The following is an 18493-nucleotide window of genomic DNA, read 5'->3' on the forward strand; positions in this document are numbered from 1 at the left end:
GTTAAAGTTCAAAGGGTGGTGGGAAGACGCTTGCGGCAATACACATCAACTGGCGTTGCTCCACGCCCAAAATTGTGATGGCTATACCAGTCAACCAGCGTGTAGGGGTTAAGAATCTACGGGGTAAATAAGAAGTTGTTGAATGCTGTGAAGAGTATGTATGAGGGTGTTAAGGCTGCAGTGCCTGCCGACAGTGAGATGAGTGAATTTTTCTATATGAAGGTTGGATCAAAACAGCGATGTGTCATGTGCCCATGGTTGTTCAATCTGTATATACAGTAGATGGGGTTATAAAAGAGATACAAGGTAGGGCAGTGCATCTAGGAGCAGCCCTAATGAGAGAGGGCAGTGTGTGGAAACTCCCTGTACTGTTGTTTGCATATGATACTGTGTTAAATGAAGAAGGGGAGCCGCAAGGCTTGGTGAATGAGTTTCGGAAAGTGTGTAAGAAATGGAATCTAAAGGTGAATGTAAGGAAAAGTAAAGTTATGGTCTTTGAGAAAAATGAAGTCACTGAATGTACAGTGAGGTTGGATGAGGAGGAAATGGAAAATGGAGTGCGTTTAAGTACTTGGCCACCCTTTGCGGGATTAGGGCGTCAGGCTATAGATAGATAGATAGATAGTTTACTTGGATAGTGTGATGAGTAAGGATCGAAGTTTAGAGGATGAAGTGCTTGAAAGAGTACAGCAAGGAAGAAAGGTTGCTGGTTCTTCAAAAGCAGTGATAAGATATAGGGAAATGAGCATGGAAGTGAAGAAGTTACTGCATGACAGTACTGCGATACCAACTCTAACGTATGGAAGTGAAGCTTGGACCTTGTTGGAGGGACAAGTCAAGAGTAAGGGCAGCAGAAAATGAGTTATGTGAGAGAAGCCTGTGGAGTCATATGGAGAGACAGACTGACAAATGAGGAAGTGAAGGAGCATTGTGGTGTGGATGTGGATGGGACAGGAAGCATTAGGAGAAACACACTGAGGTGGTTTGGCCATGCAGAGAGGATGGAGAGCAAGAGACTGAGGAGGAGTGTGTATGTGAGTGAGAAGGTAGGGCAAAGGAGGAGGGGGAGGCCAAGGATGAGATGGAGAGGTATATGAGAGGGGGGTGTGAGTTGGGACAGGGCAGTGAAACAGCGGGGGACAGGGCAATATGGAGGCAATTTGTTTGTGGCCACCCCTTATGGGATTAAGGCATCTGGCAATTGACAGATAGATAGACTAATTACAGGTGTCTTCCAGTCAAAAAATCTGTAACAAATGGACCTGAACCAATGGGGGTTGAAGTTTGAGGAGAAACTAATCTGGGGGAAGTGAGTTCCAAAGAGAAATGGTTTGGGGAATGAAGGATTTCAGATAGGCAGAAGTTCTGCAGTATGGCAATGTGACAGTCAAGACATGAGCACTACCAGATGCCCATATAGCATGGGGGTAAAATGTGTGTTAAAATCCCCTTTTTTACTTTGGCAGCTGACAGAATATTTTACTCTGCTGGTCTTGCAAGGAACTTAACTGAATGACAACAATAATAATGATGATAATGACTGACTCTGTCAGATATGTTTACGTGAAGTTACAGAATGTAGTGAATGTTTTTGGCGTATCAGACAGAGCCAGAATTCCGGGGGCTTGAATGATCAGTGAATGGTAGCACGTCCCATTGGACTGGGCAAACTTGGGCTGTCTGGACATTGTTACTCCTAACCCTGCCTCAGGGTGGGAAAGGAGGTCCGGATGATGATGATAAACTTCATAAATCAACTGAGAACAAAACAAGACAGATGCTAAATGCTGGACAGCACTACATAACTTGCTTCATCTTACCAGCAGAAATAACAGCAAAGTGACTAATACAATACTGTACTGGGGAAAGAGGGACAGATCACAGTGCTTCACCTAAGAGTACTTACCTTTGCTGCATGGTAGCACAGGCATGGTGATGGCTTTGACGCTGAGCACTTAGCTGCTCCTCCAAACTGGTGTTCATTTGCTGTTCCAAATGAGTCAGCTGTTCCTGTTACAAGAGCATTCAAAATCATTCACAGGACAGATTAGTTAATTTCAACACCAATTTTTATAACTGAAATCCAAAATACATGGCACACCTTAGCTACTAAACTCATTACCATAAATATTATCCAGGAGAAAAAACTTAGCCACAAAAACTGCCTACTAGTGTCTTTAACCCCTTCGTGGCCGCAGGCGTCGTTTGAGCGCAGCCTATAAAAAACTGCAAAAATTTTTGGGAAGTGAATGAACGTTCTGAACGTCTTCACACTGACCTACACTACACACCCATACACCTCATCAAGCAGTTCAGAGCCTGCTGCTGTGATGAGTGGATTTTTTATTATTTCACTCCTGGCCATGCCTAAACAAGCACAACTACACCCATTATCTCGACCAAGGCAGAACATATAATTTTTGTCCTCTCTTGCAAAACACAAACCACCATCTGTTTACAATTATGAAGTAATACCGGCACATACAAAAAAGACATGATAATAAGTGAAAAATACATTTTTGTCTTGGTATCTTTACCTATTTGATCAGGTTTGCTGTAATGGTTTGGATCATTTGACGCGGTGCAACTTGTAGAAAACTGTGAAAACTTTCGGGAAGTGAACGAAAATCTGGGACATGAGACTGACCTTGACTTCACCCTCAAACATATCATCTGTCAGTTCACCACCTGCTGTCGTGATGAGTGGATGTACATTTTTTTGCTCGTGGCCATGCCTAAAAACACATAGTTACACCCATTATCTCGACCCAGACAGATAATACAATCTTTTGCCTCCCTCGCAAAACACACACAACCACCCTGTTTACGAGACAGCAATATATATTGTGAAAATATCAAGGTAAAATGATAAAGATGAACATGTTATTACGCAAAAAATACGTTTTCCCCCTTCTGTAAACGTATTTATTTCTGTTTTGTATCTGTATTCGTAATAATTAGACTTATTCTTAGTTCTAAAACTACATTACGATTCTATTTTTAGCTATGCTCGTGGTGTGGGGGCTCGAAGTTGCGACTCAACTTCCATATTGCTAATCGGATCTGACCCTCCACTTTATTCTCCCATAGCAGTCTAGCCTTGGAGGACATGCAGTTTTCTCATTTAGGACTGAAAATTCAACTCTTTTGCTCCCTTTTCCAAGCATGGGCACAACGATAACTTAAAAAATAACTCAAAAGTACCATAATCATATTTTATATCCAAAAGGTGAAAAAGTATTCATAACAGATTATGTACTGAAATCATTCAATATCATCATATCTCATATATACACATTTCAGCACCATTTGCATTGTTTTGGGAGGTAAAAAAAAACAACAACAACAACAACACCTGCCCAGTTGCGTTGCGGCAGTGCCCCTGGGTGGCGGATATTGGTTGCCGATATTTCTGCAACTTTCGCGCTCCATTGCAAGCCACAGAATGTCTAGGAAGCTGGGATTTGCACTGTTAGGTGCATCTGAACTTTCTCTTCAATATGGCAAGAAAAAAAAATCAATTTTTGAAACTTTGGTGTTGGCCTGGCATGCACGGAAAATTCCGAGCCTTCGGCCACAGAGTGGTTAACATGATATTATAAGTTTCACAGTGAACCCACATGAACCTCACTAAATAAAAGAAGACAGAATCAATGGAGACAAAAACTGTACCTGGAGTTGGGCAGTTTTCTGAGCCACCAGAACCTCCATCTGACTCTGATAGTGTTGGTGGATCTCTTTCTTCAGTGTAACCACCTCCTCTCTAGCCTGCTTCACCTCACTCTCCAGCACTGCCTGAGGTTGTTGTGATATGCAGTTAATCTATGAGTTCAGCAAAAGAAAGGTGGGGGGGGGAAAAAAAAGAAAAAAGTGAAGTACACATTGTATATATCACAACCAAAAAGTAGAAATACTGCTTAATCTCTTCATTGGTACTGTACTGTTACTTTTGGGTACTGTAAAGTGCTCTAGCTTCTACAATATGCCATCTATCTATCTATCTGTTTATCTATCAGCCAATCCTTTACAGTTCCATAAGAACTATAGGAGCCCATGACTACTCGGTCCTGACATTTGAGGTAAGGGTGACCAGGATGAAATGAAGAGATGAAGGGTTGGAGTGGAGAGGTATATGAGAGACAGGGGTGTGAGCTGGGAGCAGGGCAGTGAAATGGCGGGGGACGGGGTGATGTGGAGGCGATTTGCTTGTGGCCATCTCGTATGGGATAAAGGCGTGTGGGAATGGATAGATAGATAGATAGTGACCAGTTGCTCGCCCAAGTGACATTACATGAGAAATAACCCCCAACTGTAGGACAAATGCAAACTATTATAGGCCATGTCCAGCTGAAGCACCTTAACTCACTTGACCACTTACAGTCTTTTTGGTTATATGGTTACCACCTAGCACAGTAAATGGTTTCCTGAGCTTGTCACTCAGTGCAAAGTCACCTAAAGTTGGAATATATAAAAATAATAAACATTATATATATTAAGCAATTTCAGCATATTACTTGTTTCTTTAAACCTTTTACAGACTGTAGGAACCTGACCCTCACTGAAAATGAATTTCACTTAACACAGTACACCCATACCCTGATATCTGGCAGTGTTGTGTACCAATGGGAGTGTTCAGTCAGCGAGTATGTCGGATATCGAAGCAATTATTCCCATAAGATACTGAAGAAAAGCCAGAGATGTGTTCCAGACCCAAACTCAAACTCTCATATACCTTAATCAATAAAGACTGACACAGAAACACCACAGGTAATGTATCCTCATAAACAACACCACCGTTCAAAAAAGGCACATCAAACATCACATGCAGGAGGGTAGGGCGGTGTGACATGTGGTGTTGAAATGCTTCAGGGCAACTAAACAGCCAGGCTGGCAGCTGACAGTGCACCAAGCGGGGGTGGGGGAGGGCGGCGGGATGGGGAGGGAGACAAGCAAGGATGGGGAAGGGAGGTCAGGGGCACACAGAAGGAGACAAGAAAGCCAAACAGCCCTATACCCCACTCCTCACACAGAAGGAGACAAGAAAGCCAAACAGTCCTATACCCCCCTCCTACTCTCTCACTCATTCACTCACTCTCAGCCACTCACTCACCACTCTCACTCACTCACACTCACCATTCTCACTCACTCTCTCTCACACACACACACACACACACACACACACACACACACACACACACACACACATGCCACCCAGATCAAACACATGGGAAAGAGATGAATATGAGGACCTGGCAGAGAGTACAATTCAGAGTTTAAGATCATTACTATATAAAATGGAAGAGAAATCAGAAAGAATTATACTAACTGGGGATTTCAATACAAATATAAATTGGAATACACTAGATATAATTAGCCAAGAAAGCAGTTGGGACCAAAAGCTCCTGGATCTCGTACAAGAGTTCTTCCTAACGCAACATGTGAGGGAAACCACCAGAAAAAGAGGACTTGATGTACCTTCAGTGCTAGATCTAATATTTACTAGGCAAGAAAATGATATTGACAGTTTAATATATCACCCCCCACTCGGCAAAAGCGATCATGCAGTACTAAATTATAACTTCAGGATAGCATATGACATAGTAAACAGCAATGACAGTTACAAAAACAGCCTAAACTATAAAAAGGGAAATTATCAAGACCTAAAGAAGTATTTCTTAGAAGGTGATTGGGAAAATGAACTTAGAGGACAAGATTTAAATGCTGTATATAAAAAATTCCGTGAATTTTATGAAATAGGAGTCCAGAAGTACATCCCACCGCACAAAGAAGCAGATAAGAAAATACAGAAATGGTTTAATACAGAATGTAAAAAATCAAAAGAAAGAAGAGATTTGTTGTGGAATAGATACAGAAGACATAATAGTGAAAGGGCGTATAATAATTACAAACAGGCAAGAAACGATTATACAAGAATAAGGAGGGAAGCCCAAAAACAGTTTGAGGAGGATATAATAAATAAAAGTAGTGATCAACCAAAGCTGTTTTACAGCTATATCAGAAGCAAAACCAAAGTAAAAGATATAATACAATCAATTACGGATGAGGGAATCACTTATACACAGGAGAAAGATATTTGTGAAGCACTAAATAAGAATTTCCAATTAGTTTTTACAGGAGAAAAAAATTTTGAGAGGGACTATGTGGAACATGCATGTCCACACATACTACCAGATATACAAATAGCAGAAAAAGTAATACAGGAGGAGTTAAGTAGATTAGACAGAGGAAAAGCAAGTGGTCCTGATGAAATTTCATGTTGGGTACTACGAGAATGTGCAAAGGAGTTAAGTAAATCATTATTTTTAATTTTCAAGAAATCCTTGAGTCAAGGTAAACTACCTGATATTTGGAAAAAAGCAAATATTGTCCCCTTATTCAAGAAAGGAAACAGACAAAATCCACTCAACTACCGACCAGTATCACTGACCAGTGTTGTAAGCAAGGTATTAGAAAAGCTTATAAGAAAAGCTTGGGTAAATCATCTAGAAGAACACAGTATGATAACAGAAAGACAGTTTGGTTTCAGAAAAGGAAAATCATGTGTTACTAATCTGTTGAGCTACTATGACAGAGCAACAAACACAATACAGGAAAGGGAAGGATGGGTGGACTGGACAGTATCTATTTAGATTTCAAGAAAGCTTTTGACACAGTACCACACCAAAGACTTTTATGGAAACTGTACCATCAAGGAGGAATTCGAGGCAAACTGTTTTGTTGGATGCAAGACTTTCTCATAAAATGAGAAATGAGAACAGTACTAAGAGGAAACTACTCATCATGGAAAGAAGTGACTAGTGGAGTACCACAAGGTTCAGTGCTGGCACCAATCATGTTTTTAGTGTATATAAATGATATAAACAGTAACACTGGAAATGAGAGCTATCTGAATATGTTTGCAGATGATGCAAAAATACAAAGGAGAATTACTAACACAGACTCTTGTAAAGAGCTACAAGAAGAATTAAATAAACTTCAAGAATGGAGTAGTACATGGCAAATGGAATTCAATGTGGACAAGTGTCATGTAATCAAGTTTGGTAAAAGTGGAAAAAGACCTGATTGGGATTATAAGTTAGGAAATAAAACCCTATTCACATCAGAAAGTGAGACAGACCTAGGTGCGATTATCAATAACAGACTATCTCCGGCTGACCACATCAGCGAGAAGGTACAGAACATGTATACACTGCTTGCAAATATGAGAATAGCATTCACATACATAAATGAAGACATGCTAAGAAGGATAATAACATCATTCATTAGACCAACCCTGGAATATGCGTCAGTAGTCTGGAGTCCTCATCTCAAAAAGCACATAGACAAGATTGAAAAAGTTCAAAGGGCCGCTACAAGATGGATATCAAGCTTAAGGGACCTAAGCTACGAAGAAAGACTAAATAAACTGAATCTACCAACACTACAGGAGAGAAGGAAAAGAGGTGACATGATAATGCTATATAAGTGCATATCAGGGAAGGAGAAAATAGACATAAATGATTACTTAACATATGGAGAAGCATCAGCAAGAGGACACTGCAAAAAACTGCATAAGAAGAGAGGTGATAAAGACATAAGGAAATTCAGTTTCCCAAACAGAGCAATTGATCAATGGAATGCACTACCGAATGAAATAGTGTGTGCCAAAACAATTCACAATTTTAAGGATATGTACGATAAATATGGTTTAAGACACGGGACAGTACGAGCTTGACTCAATCCTGTAAAGATACAATTAGGTAAGAACACACACACACACACGGGAGACAAGCGGGGTTGGTGAAGGGTGGGGGGATGGAGAGGGAGACAGCCAGGGCTGTGGGAGGGCAGGGGGACAGGAAGGGAGACAAGCCTGGCAGTGCTGAGCATGGTGGGGGATAGAGAAGGGACATGGAGGAGGGGAGAAGAGAGGGGATGGAAGGAAGACGGAGGACCAGGAGAGTGTCGTTTCAAAACTAGGGAGACGCGGGGTGTCGGACTAGCAAGGCGACGGACATTCAAATTGTTCAGATAGCGGTAACGTTCCCCTATTTCTTGTGTCCGGTCTAGCGAAGCACTGGTTATCAATGCCCTGGATAACAGGGTATGGACGTAGTTTTTAGGATCAGATTTACAGTGTTAAGAAATAATGCATGGTGTGCCATGCTAACTGACTCTCAGTCAATTCAATCTCAATATTCAAGCAATGTCAATTATGCCTTCTTATATCACCCCCCCCCCCAAAAAAAAAACACACACACACACACACCAAGATAATATTTCACAGGGAAACTACCATCAGCCAAGAGAAAAATATTATTATTTTTTTTTCAATACAAATGATATTCCAGCAGCCTCAGCAGTGACAACCATATCCATGTTTTAATAGTGTCATGTAATGGAGAGAGTTCTAGAAGGTATGATTAGAGAAAGAGTGAATATTGATGAGATGCAGTTTGGGTTTTATGCCAGGCAGGTGGACCACTGATGTCATATTCACTGTTCGACAGCTTCAGGAAAACTATATTGGGAAGAAAAGGGATCTGTATTTTATTTTTGTTGATTTGGAAAATGCCTTTTACAGAGTCCCTAGAGAGGTGAAGTGGGCAATGAGAAAGCTTGGGTTGGAGGAGTAGCTGGTTAGGGTGGTTATGGCTATGTATGTGTGTGCTCACACCCATGTCAGAGTGAACGGAGATTTGAGTGATGAGTTTTCTGTAAACATTGGTGTGCATCATGGGTCAGTTTTGAGTCCCATGTTGTTTATCATGATACCTGAAGCCCTCTCACGTGACTTCAGAAATGGACTCCAGTGGGAGTTGTTGTATGCTGATGATTTGGTGTTGATTGCAGAGAATGAAAGGGAGGCAGAGGAAAGATTTAGGAAGTGGAGAGATGGTATGGAGCACAAGGACTTCAGGGTAAATGCAGATAAATCAAAAGTGATGATATCTAGGGTTGGTGGCGGTACTGTCAAAGACGAGGGAGAGTGGCCATATGCAGTTTGCCACAAGGGCATGGGAAGTAATTCCATCTTGTGCAGTGTTTGTGATAAATGGATGCACAAGAGATGTAGTGGTATCAGAGGTACACTGCGAGATAATGCTGATTTTATGTGCGCAGTGTGTCGGGGAGAGCAGGTGGAGATTGTCAGGCGTGAAAGGATTGAACTTGCTGGTGAGTCTCTTGAGTGTGTGAAAGAGTTTTGTTATTTGGGAGACATGTTGTATGCTGAAGGTGAGGCTGGAGCTAGCTCTGTGGCTAGGGTGAGAAGTGGTTGGAAGAAGTTCAGGAAGCTGTTGTCTCTCCTGACACTGAGAGGACTCTCCCTATGTGCTAAGGGGTCTTTGTATGCAGCATGTGTTAGGAGTGTAATGCTGTATGGTAGTGAGACCTGGGCAGTGAAGGAGGAGGATATTCGCAGGCTCAGACGTACAGAAATGACAATGATTAGGTGGATGTGCAGTGCATCCTTGTGTGCAAGGCCTGGGGGGGCTGGGTTTACAATGGAAGAGTTGAGATGGTTTGGGCATGTGGAGAGGATGGAGGATGATACTTGGGTGCAGAAGGTGAGAAGTGTTAATATTGGAGGTGGGGTTGTGAGGGGCAGACCAAGAAAGACATGGGACGAGGTCATTAAGTGTGACCTCAGGGTTAAGGGACTGAACAGGGAGGCTGCAACATATCATGCAGCAAGGAGAGCCGCCATTAGATGACCAAGGCCAATGCATGCAAGCATGATGGAGTCTTCAAAAACGAAAACAAAAATGATGTATATGTTCATCCATTCAGAATTTCTTCACTACAGTCTTTAGTGCTTCTCCCATTCACTGGCACATCACCATTCACTTCATCCATATTCCATCCTCTTATACGGACTAAAATTACTGTTCTTTCATCTTGAATGCTGAACTGTAACAAGAGATTAATTAAGTAGGGTGCAAATCATAAAAATTATTATAGAGAGGATATAGAACCATAGTATCGGTATTTCCACCACTGAATTACAAGATACTTGCTGCAAAATGGCAAAAATCTCTCCCAAAGGAAGATGGACAAAATAAAACCGGTCCCAGAAGCTACCTCTTTCTTCGTCATCCCTTCCATTTCAAGGTACAAATGCAATGTTCACTGCCACTGCCACCACCTTAAACTTGACATATGCCCTCCTCAAGATGATAAATTTTTAATTTTTCATTCCTCTCTGCTATTCAGTTCACCAACAAAGCAACCCTCTTTAGTATGCCTATGCATATTCACAACTGACCTTACATATATCATACCTTCCTATTTATCCACTGCAACCCATTCTGTCTTGGTCTTACCCAGTACTATCTCATAATCTTTGGACACATTCAGAAAAGTACCTCTCACTGATATTCACAACTTTCACACTGAACACACACCTATATGAGGCTGTCTAAATGCATTTATTATATACTGTACTGAAGCTCTAAAGTTTGCATTAATTATACAATGAAGCTGTTCAGTTTGCATTTATTATACAGTATACTGAAGCTGATCCATCCATCCATCCATCACCTAATCCTACATTGCCCCATGCGAAGCGTAGAAGCCCGGGGCTAGGCAAGTCTGTCCTGACATTTAAGATGAAAGTGACCAGCCTCACTCATCCCTGAGTGGCATTACGTGAGCAATAAACCCCAACCACCCCTTGGATATAGACCTTCACTGGCTCAATCCGATTGGAGCACCCTAATTACCCACTAAACCACCAGGCCCCAAAATTTGGTTATATGGTTACCATCCAGCGTAGTAATTGGTTTCTTGCTGTACAGGAAACCATTTGGCTTGTCACTCAGTGTAGAGTCACCCACAGGCAGAATGAAGAGGAAAAAATGAAGGAAAGAAAGACAGAAGAGGGAGCGTAAAGTCACCCCTAAGTAGAAGGATGAGGAATGAATGAAGGCAAGAAAGACAGAAGAGGATAGAAGGAACATAGGATGGAGGAGAGGAAAGGGCAGACACCCAAGAACAGCACTACATCGAGTGAGTAGATGGTGAGTGCCCCCACCTACCACTACTGAAGCTGATTTATAAAAAAAAAAAAAAAAAAAAAAAAAAAAAAAAATACTGTACATATACTGATTCTCTGGAAAATTCAAACCAAGATGTATAAAGTACTAACTTTCTGCTTGCCAACTGTCTCCTTCTCCTGCTCCTCTGCAACCACTCTGGCAAGAAGAGCCTGGTGCTGCAGCTTGAGTATTCGTAGCTCATCAACCACAACCCGTTTGGCTCGGACCAGCTGATTATTAGCATCATCCAACTTCCTAACTTCCTGCCTTGCATCTTCCACCCCTCGCACAAGTTCAGGCACTCTAACCTGCAATGAAAATGGTCAGTACAGGTACTGATCTACCACTCCTTACAAAGCAGCAATAATACGATGAGACTGATAGCTTCCATATAATGTACAATCCCAGTTAACTGGAAAGCTTGGAGAATTTACCTTCTCAGTTACTGATTTTTCCTAGATATCTGACACGCCATACTCTTATGTACAGTACATATGCCATATCACTTCAGTACAGCAGACCCTCTCTGTAACAGACTAACTGAGGGGAAGTCAGGTTTATTAAAGGTGAAAGTTCATTAAATCCAACAGTCTACCTTTCAAATGGGAACTCATGCACATGTCTGAAAATAAATGAGTAAAATATCATATTCTAGTACTGCAAATGAAAACTATACCCATTTTACACTAACCTGGTCCATAATTTCACCCTTTTGCAGCTTATTTCACATCCTTGTTATAGCACTTCTTCATGACTAGTGAAGCATTACTATAATCTGTTATTAGTGTACAACTCAGAAATCACATTGGGTAGAGGGCAATCTCAGGCCAGGTCAGAGTAAAAAGAGTAGGAAGCACATGTAGTGCACCCCCATCGCACCCAATTTAACAGCAAATGTTCATTATAGTCAACAAAACGTGGTGGGCTTTAAGGTATTCGTTAAATCCTACATCCATTATATCATGGTCCGTTATAATGCTAGTCTACTGTACAGTACGTACAGTACTCACCACTCATATCCGGAGCTGCACAAGTTTCACTTGAAACACTACCTCCTCTTGAACATGCCCAATGGACACAGCACACATCCTAGCACTCTTACAGTACAGTAGTGCAAATGCACAAGGTTGTCATTCCGTTCTGTTCAATATTCATTACTCATACAAACATGAAAAATCCATCCATCATCCAATGCTACGTTGCCCCATGAGGAGCGCAGGGGCCCGGGGCTAGGCAATTGGTCCTGACATTTAAGATAAGAGTGCCCAACCTCACTCATCCCTGAGTGGCTTTACATGAGCAATCAACCCCAACCACCCCTTGGATATAAACCTTCACCGGCTCAATCCGATTGGAGCGCAATAATTACTCACTAAACCACCAGGCGCCAAAATTTGGTTATATGGTTACCACCCAGTGTAGTAAATGGGTTCCTGGTGTATAGGAAACCATTTGGCTTGTCACTCAGTGTAGAGTCACCCACTGGCAGAAGGAAGAGGAAAGAATGAAGGAAAGAAAGACAGAAGAGGAAATGTAAAGTTACCCGTAGGCAGAAGGACAGGAAAAGAATGAAGTAAAGGAAGACGGAAGAGGATGGAAGGAATGGAGAGAGGAGAGGAAAGGGCAGACACCTGACAGCTGCACTACACTGAGTGAGTGGATGGTGAGTGCCCCCACTTACCACAAATATATATATATATATATATATATATATATATATATATATATATATATATGTATATGGTCTGATTAGCTGATCAGGTCAGGTGCGGGTAAGGGGATGGGTCTGTTATGATGTGGCAGGGGTAAACCAGCTCTGCTGTTGGGCCCTGCTGCGGATGTCACTGATTGCATTGCACAGTTGACCCTTGCGCGGTGTGGTGCGGTGAGGATCTGTCCATTCTCCCCTTTGGGGCTAAGATACGAATGAATGTGTTTGAATGAATGAATAAATGGGGAGTGTGTCGTCCTGTCTCGGCTACCTCCCTTTCCTTGGGGGAAGCAGCCTAGGTATATACAGTAGATAGATAGATAGATATACTGTATATATATATATATATATATATATATATACTGTACAGTATAATAATTTGCAGGGGTAAAATAGTAAGAAAAACGTACTTTACCGATTCAAACTGGGCACCAAGTACAAGTCCGTGGCCCCCAACAGATGCCAAACGTGCGCTCCTGCCTACCTCCTGCTTGGAAGCCCAGAGCATTGTTGTTATCAACACAAGCAGGATTAGCTGCGATTTTTGTCATTTAGACTTAATTATATCCCCAAAAATGTCTCAGAAATGGAAAAGTAGTGAAAGTGGTGATTGTAACAGGAGATAACGGCATGCAATTACAATGGAATCCAAAGTGGACATAATTACGAGAGTGGAGAGAGGAGAGAGGCTGAGTGATGTGATATATTATATACAGTAATCCCTCCAATATCCGACGTAATAGGGCCATAGGCAGGTCCGGATAGTGGTCCTGTCCGGATATTGGGCCCCAGCTTATGGACTTGTACTTATGGACCCTGACTCAGAGAAACACCTATACAACTCCCTCTGGACATGCATAGCACCTATTTAAGACCCAAATCACACCAATAAGGGACATAAAAGACTGAAATAAATGCAAAAGAACCATAAAATGAGGTTTTAGAGGTGAGTTTATACAATATTAAACATTCTGGGTACTTACAAGTCCCTGGCTACTGGACTGGTTTGAACCGCCAGTTTGCAGTCCACAGTTAATCCTCTGCACTCTAAATTCTAATTTCTTAACACTGCACAACACTGTAAATTCCTGTGTGTTCTAGTGGCGAGGTATTGCAGTTTATTCACTGTTTATTCACAAAAAACAAGCACCTGTGGCTTGCACTGCTATGAGCATCTGCTCTCGAACTGAGTTAAGCTGTGACTGTTGATGATGGCGGGGTAACAGAGTTGCCAGATCGCAATGGCCACATTACCAATCTCCTCAACTTTCATTACCAAATTTAACTTTTCATTACCAAATTTATAAAGCTAGCATTTATTCTTCACTAAATATATGTACAAGTGGAAATACATGTAATCACTCTCCTTATAATTAACACCATGTTGATTATTTTCACGCTATGTAGGGTAGCAGATTAATCAGAGAGAGCAAACGATCCACCATCTCCATCCTGTGTATCCTCATACATGTGAAAAATCCATCTGGTAATGCATTATTCTGATTCATTACCAAACGAATTTTTCATTACCAAATTGGCCCACACTTGGTAATGAAAAATACCAAATGCCAACCCTGACAGGGGAGGGGGGAGGAAGGAAGGGGTGAAGGGACCATGGTGTAACAGCTGTTCAGCGCCAGGCGGCAATTTCAAATTACGGGTGGGAAAAAAGTCAGATTTTTTTCGAATTTTTTGCGTTTTTTGGCCTATTTTGGGAATATTGGATCCCAGGATGATTATGTCCGGTTAGTGGGGATGTTCGGATATTGGGCGTTCGGATATTAGAGGGATTACTTATATATATATATATATATATATATATATATATATATATATACATACATACATACATATATATATACTGTATATATACATACATACATACATATATATATATATATATATATATATATATATTTTGGGATGATTTAATACATGTAGTGGGTGGTATGCGGGATGATGAGATAGTGATTTTGGGAGGGGAATTAAATGGTCATGTAAGTGAAGCAGCACAAGGTTATGAAGGAGTGCATGGGGGATGTGTGTAATGTCTAAGGAATGCAGAAGGGGAAAGGATTCTCGAGTTTGGAGAGGCAACAGACATGATTGTGTGCAACACCTATTTTAGGAAAAGAGACAGTAGGTTAATTACGTATGAGTCTGGGGGAAATAGCAGTCAGATAGCTTATTTTCTGGTTAGGATGGCCGATGGGAGGTTAGTGAGGGATGTTAAAGTTATAGGAAGTGAGGAGTGTGTGCAGCAGCACAAACTACTGATTTGTGATATGGTGCTTAAAGAACAAGTGATGAAAAAGAGGACTTATGAACCTAGGAGGAAAATATGGAAGCTGAAAAACCAAGTAGTAAGAGATGCCTTCTATAGTGAGTTGAGGAGAGTGGTGGCTGAACAGGGAGCTGTAGACAGAGGCGTTAATGAACAGTACAGAGCCCTATAGAACAATTTCTTGAGAGTTACTGATGTAACATGCTGTTGGACAAGAGGACCACCAAGACATAAAGTAACTTGGTGGTGGGATGAGGGTGTAGAAGCTGCAGTTAAGGAGAAAAGAAGGAATTTCCAGGAATGGAAGAAGGGTGGTAGCAAAGAGGAATATTTGGCTGCCAAGCGTAGGGCTAGAAGAGAGGTATACAGGGCAAAGTCTGAGTCACAGAGACTATTACTTGATAACCTAAATCATGGGGAAAGGAAAAATATGATATTTAGGGTGGCAGGTCAAGTGAAGAGGGATAATCAAGATATTATTATAGGTGAGCAGTGTGTGAAGAATGATGAAGGAAGGGTAGTGGTGAACAGTGAGGATATTAAAGATGCATGGAGAGAGCATTATAACTGGTTGTTGAATGAGGAGTTTGACTGGGACAGGGAAGGTTTGGAGCCAGCAGATCCAGTGTCTGGCCCTTGGCCTTTGATTGATACTGCTACTGTGAGTGAGGCAATAGGCAGGATGAGGGTGGGGAAGGCAGCAGGTGTGTCTGAGTTGACTGCCGAAATGTTGAAGACCTCAGGCGATATAGGGGTGAGTTTAGTCACTGACCTAATAAATAGCATTACTTATGAGTGTGTTGTCTCAGATGATTAGCTGAAGAGTGTAATTGTAAATGTGTATAAAGGGAAGGGTGATGCCCTGGAAAGAGGAAATTATAAAGGTATAAAGCTTTCAGATCAGTTAATGAAGGTAATGGAGAGAGTTTTAGAAGGTATGATTAGAGAAAGAGTGAATATTGATGAGATGCAGTTTGGGTTTATGCCAGGTAGGGGGACCATTGATGCTATATTCATTGTTTGACAGTTTCAGGAAAAATATATTGGTAGGAGAAGGGATCTTTATTTTGTTTTTGTTGATTTGGAAAAGGCCTTTGACAGAGTCCCTAGGGAGGTGGTGAAGTGGGGAATGAGAAAGCTTGGGTTGGAGGAGTGGCTGGTTAGGGTGGTTATGGCTATGTATGTGGGTGCTCACACCCAGGTAAGAGTGCATGGAGATTTGAGTGATGAGTTTTCCGTGAATGTTGGTGTGCATCAGGGGTCAGTCTTGAGTCCCATGTTGTTTATCATGGTACTTGAAGCCCTTTCACGTGACTTTAGAAACGGACTCCCGTGGGAGTTGTTGTATGCTGATGATTTGGTGTTGACTGCAGAGAACGAAAGGGAGGCGGAGGAAAGGTTTAGGAAGTGGAGAGATGGTATGGGGCACTAGGGTTTAAGGGTAAATGCAGATAAAACAAAAGTGATGATATCTAGGGTTGGTGGCGGGACTGTCAAAGATGTGAGAGAGTGGCCATGTGCAGTTTGCCACAAGGGCGTGGGAAGTAATTCCATCTTGTGCAGGGTGTGTGATAAATGGGTGCATAAGAAATGTAGTGGTATCAGAGGTAGACTGCGAGATAATGCTGATTTTATGTGTACAGCGTGTCGGGGTGAGCAGATGGAGATTGTCAGACGTGAAAGGATTGAACTTGTTGGTGATTCTCTTGAGTGTGTGGAAGAGTTTTGTTATTTGGGAGACATGTTGTGTGCCAGAGGTGGGGCTGGAGCTAGCTTTGTGGCTAGGGTGAGAAATGGTTGGAAGAAGTTCAGGGAGCTCTTGCCTCTCCTGACATTGAGAGGACTCTCCGTACGTGCTAAGGGGTCTTTGTTTGCAGCATGTTAGCAGTGTAATGCTGTATGGTAGTAAGACCTGGGCAGTGAAGGAGGAAGATATTCGCCGGCTCAGACGTAAAGAAATGACAATGATTAGGTGGATGTGCAGTGCGTCCCTGCGTCCAAGGCCTGGAGGGGCTGGGTTTATGATGGAAGAGTTGAGAGGTAGGATGGGACTGGATTGTATTGGTGTTGTGATGAGGAGAGGTAGATTGAGATAGTTTGTACATGTGAAGAGGATGGGGGATGATAGTTGGGTGAGAAAGGTGAGAAGTGTTAATATTGGGGGTGGGGTTATGAGGAGTAGACCGAGAAAGACATGGGACGAGGTCATTGTGTGACCTCAGGGTTAAGGGACTGAACAGGGAGGCTGCAATGGATCGTGCGGCGTGAAGAGCCGCCATTAGGTGACCAAGGCCAACACATGCAAGCATGTTGGAGCCTTTAAAAACGAAAACAATATACATATATATTATATATATATATATATATATATATATATATATATATATATATATAAATATATACATATATACGAATATAATATATGAATATATATATATATATGAATATATATATATATATATATATATATATATATATATATATATATGAATATATATATATATATGAATATATATATATATATATATATATATATATATATATATATATATATATATATGTATATTGTGAGGTTGGATGGTGAGGATATGGAGAATGTGAGTGCAATGACAATGACTCTGTCGGATATGTGTATGTGAAGCTACAGAACATGGTGAATGTTATTGGCGTATCAGATACAGCGAGGATTCCGGGGGCTTGAATGGTGAATGAATGGATGTGTGGCCCATTGGACTGGGCAAATTTTGGCTGTCTGGACAATGCTATTCCTCACCCTGCCCTAAGGTGGGAATGGACGTCCGGATGATGATGATGATGATGATGAACATGTAAGTCAGAAAACAAGGTGGCCTACCTCTTCCAACTGTTTCAATCGTTGCTCTCTCTCCTGAAGGGACAGGTTCACTCGGGAATTTTCCTCAGCTATCTCTGTTACCTGCCTCCTACTGGCAGCAATTTGCTCCTCAGTTTCTTCCATGCAGATCTGAAATGGTGAAGGTTTACTATGCACTCAGGATGTAGGCTTGAAAATATGTACAGTACTGCTTTTTCTGGTTACGTTCATCATCACATGCATTGGAGGTCCAGGGAGGCCCTGCTAAAATGGATCAATGTATATTGTTATGTTGCCTGATGTTACGGTATTATTAATACCGATATTTTTTTTTTTTTTTTTTTTTTTTTTTTTTTAAATGCAAGGACTGACTCATTCAGATACGTGTATGTCAAGCTACAGAATGAGAATGTTTTTGGCATATCTAATAAAGCCAGGATCCAGGGGGCTTGAATGGTGAGTGAATGGAAGCATGGCCCACTGGACTGGGCAAATTTGGGCTATCTGGATATTGCTACTCCTCACCCTCCCCTAAGGTGGGAAAGGAGGTCCAGATGATGATCATGAAGGAACCAAAGGCCAGGAGCCCACAAACCATTCCTTAAAAAAAAAAAAAAAAAAAAAAA

General features: G+C 41.5%; 1 protein-coding gene across 1 annotated transcript in view; it reads right to left on the reverse strand.

The window, feature by feature from the left end:
- LOC145398996 (uncharacterized) overlaps positions 1–18493 on the reverse strand; it is a 57104-nt gene that overhangs the window by 14122 nt on the left and 24489 nt on the right. The window contains exons 5-8 of the mRNA XM_080271724.1: positions 17889–18017; positions 11150–11347; positions 3673–3795; positions 1907–2010 (exon numbers count right to left, since the gene is read on the reverse strand). Of these exons, the coding sequence (XP_080127850.1) occupies positions 1907–2010; positions 3673–3795; positions 11150–11347; positions 17889–18017 (554 nt within the window). The remainder of the gene's footprint in view (positions 1–1906; positions 2011–3672; positions 3796–11149; positions 11348–17888; positions 18018–18493) is intronic.

Source organism: Coenobita brevimanus, chromosome 47, assembly GCF_032717465.1.
Source record: "Coenobita brevimanus isolate Jiangsu-jjx chromosome 47, ASM3271746v2, whole genome shotgun sequence".
Taxonomy (NCBI): domain Eukaryota; kingdom Metazoa; phylum Arthropoda; class Malacostraca; order Decapoda; family Coenobitidae; genus Coenobita; species Coenobita brevimanus.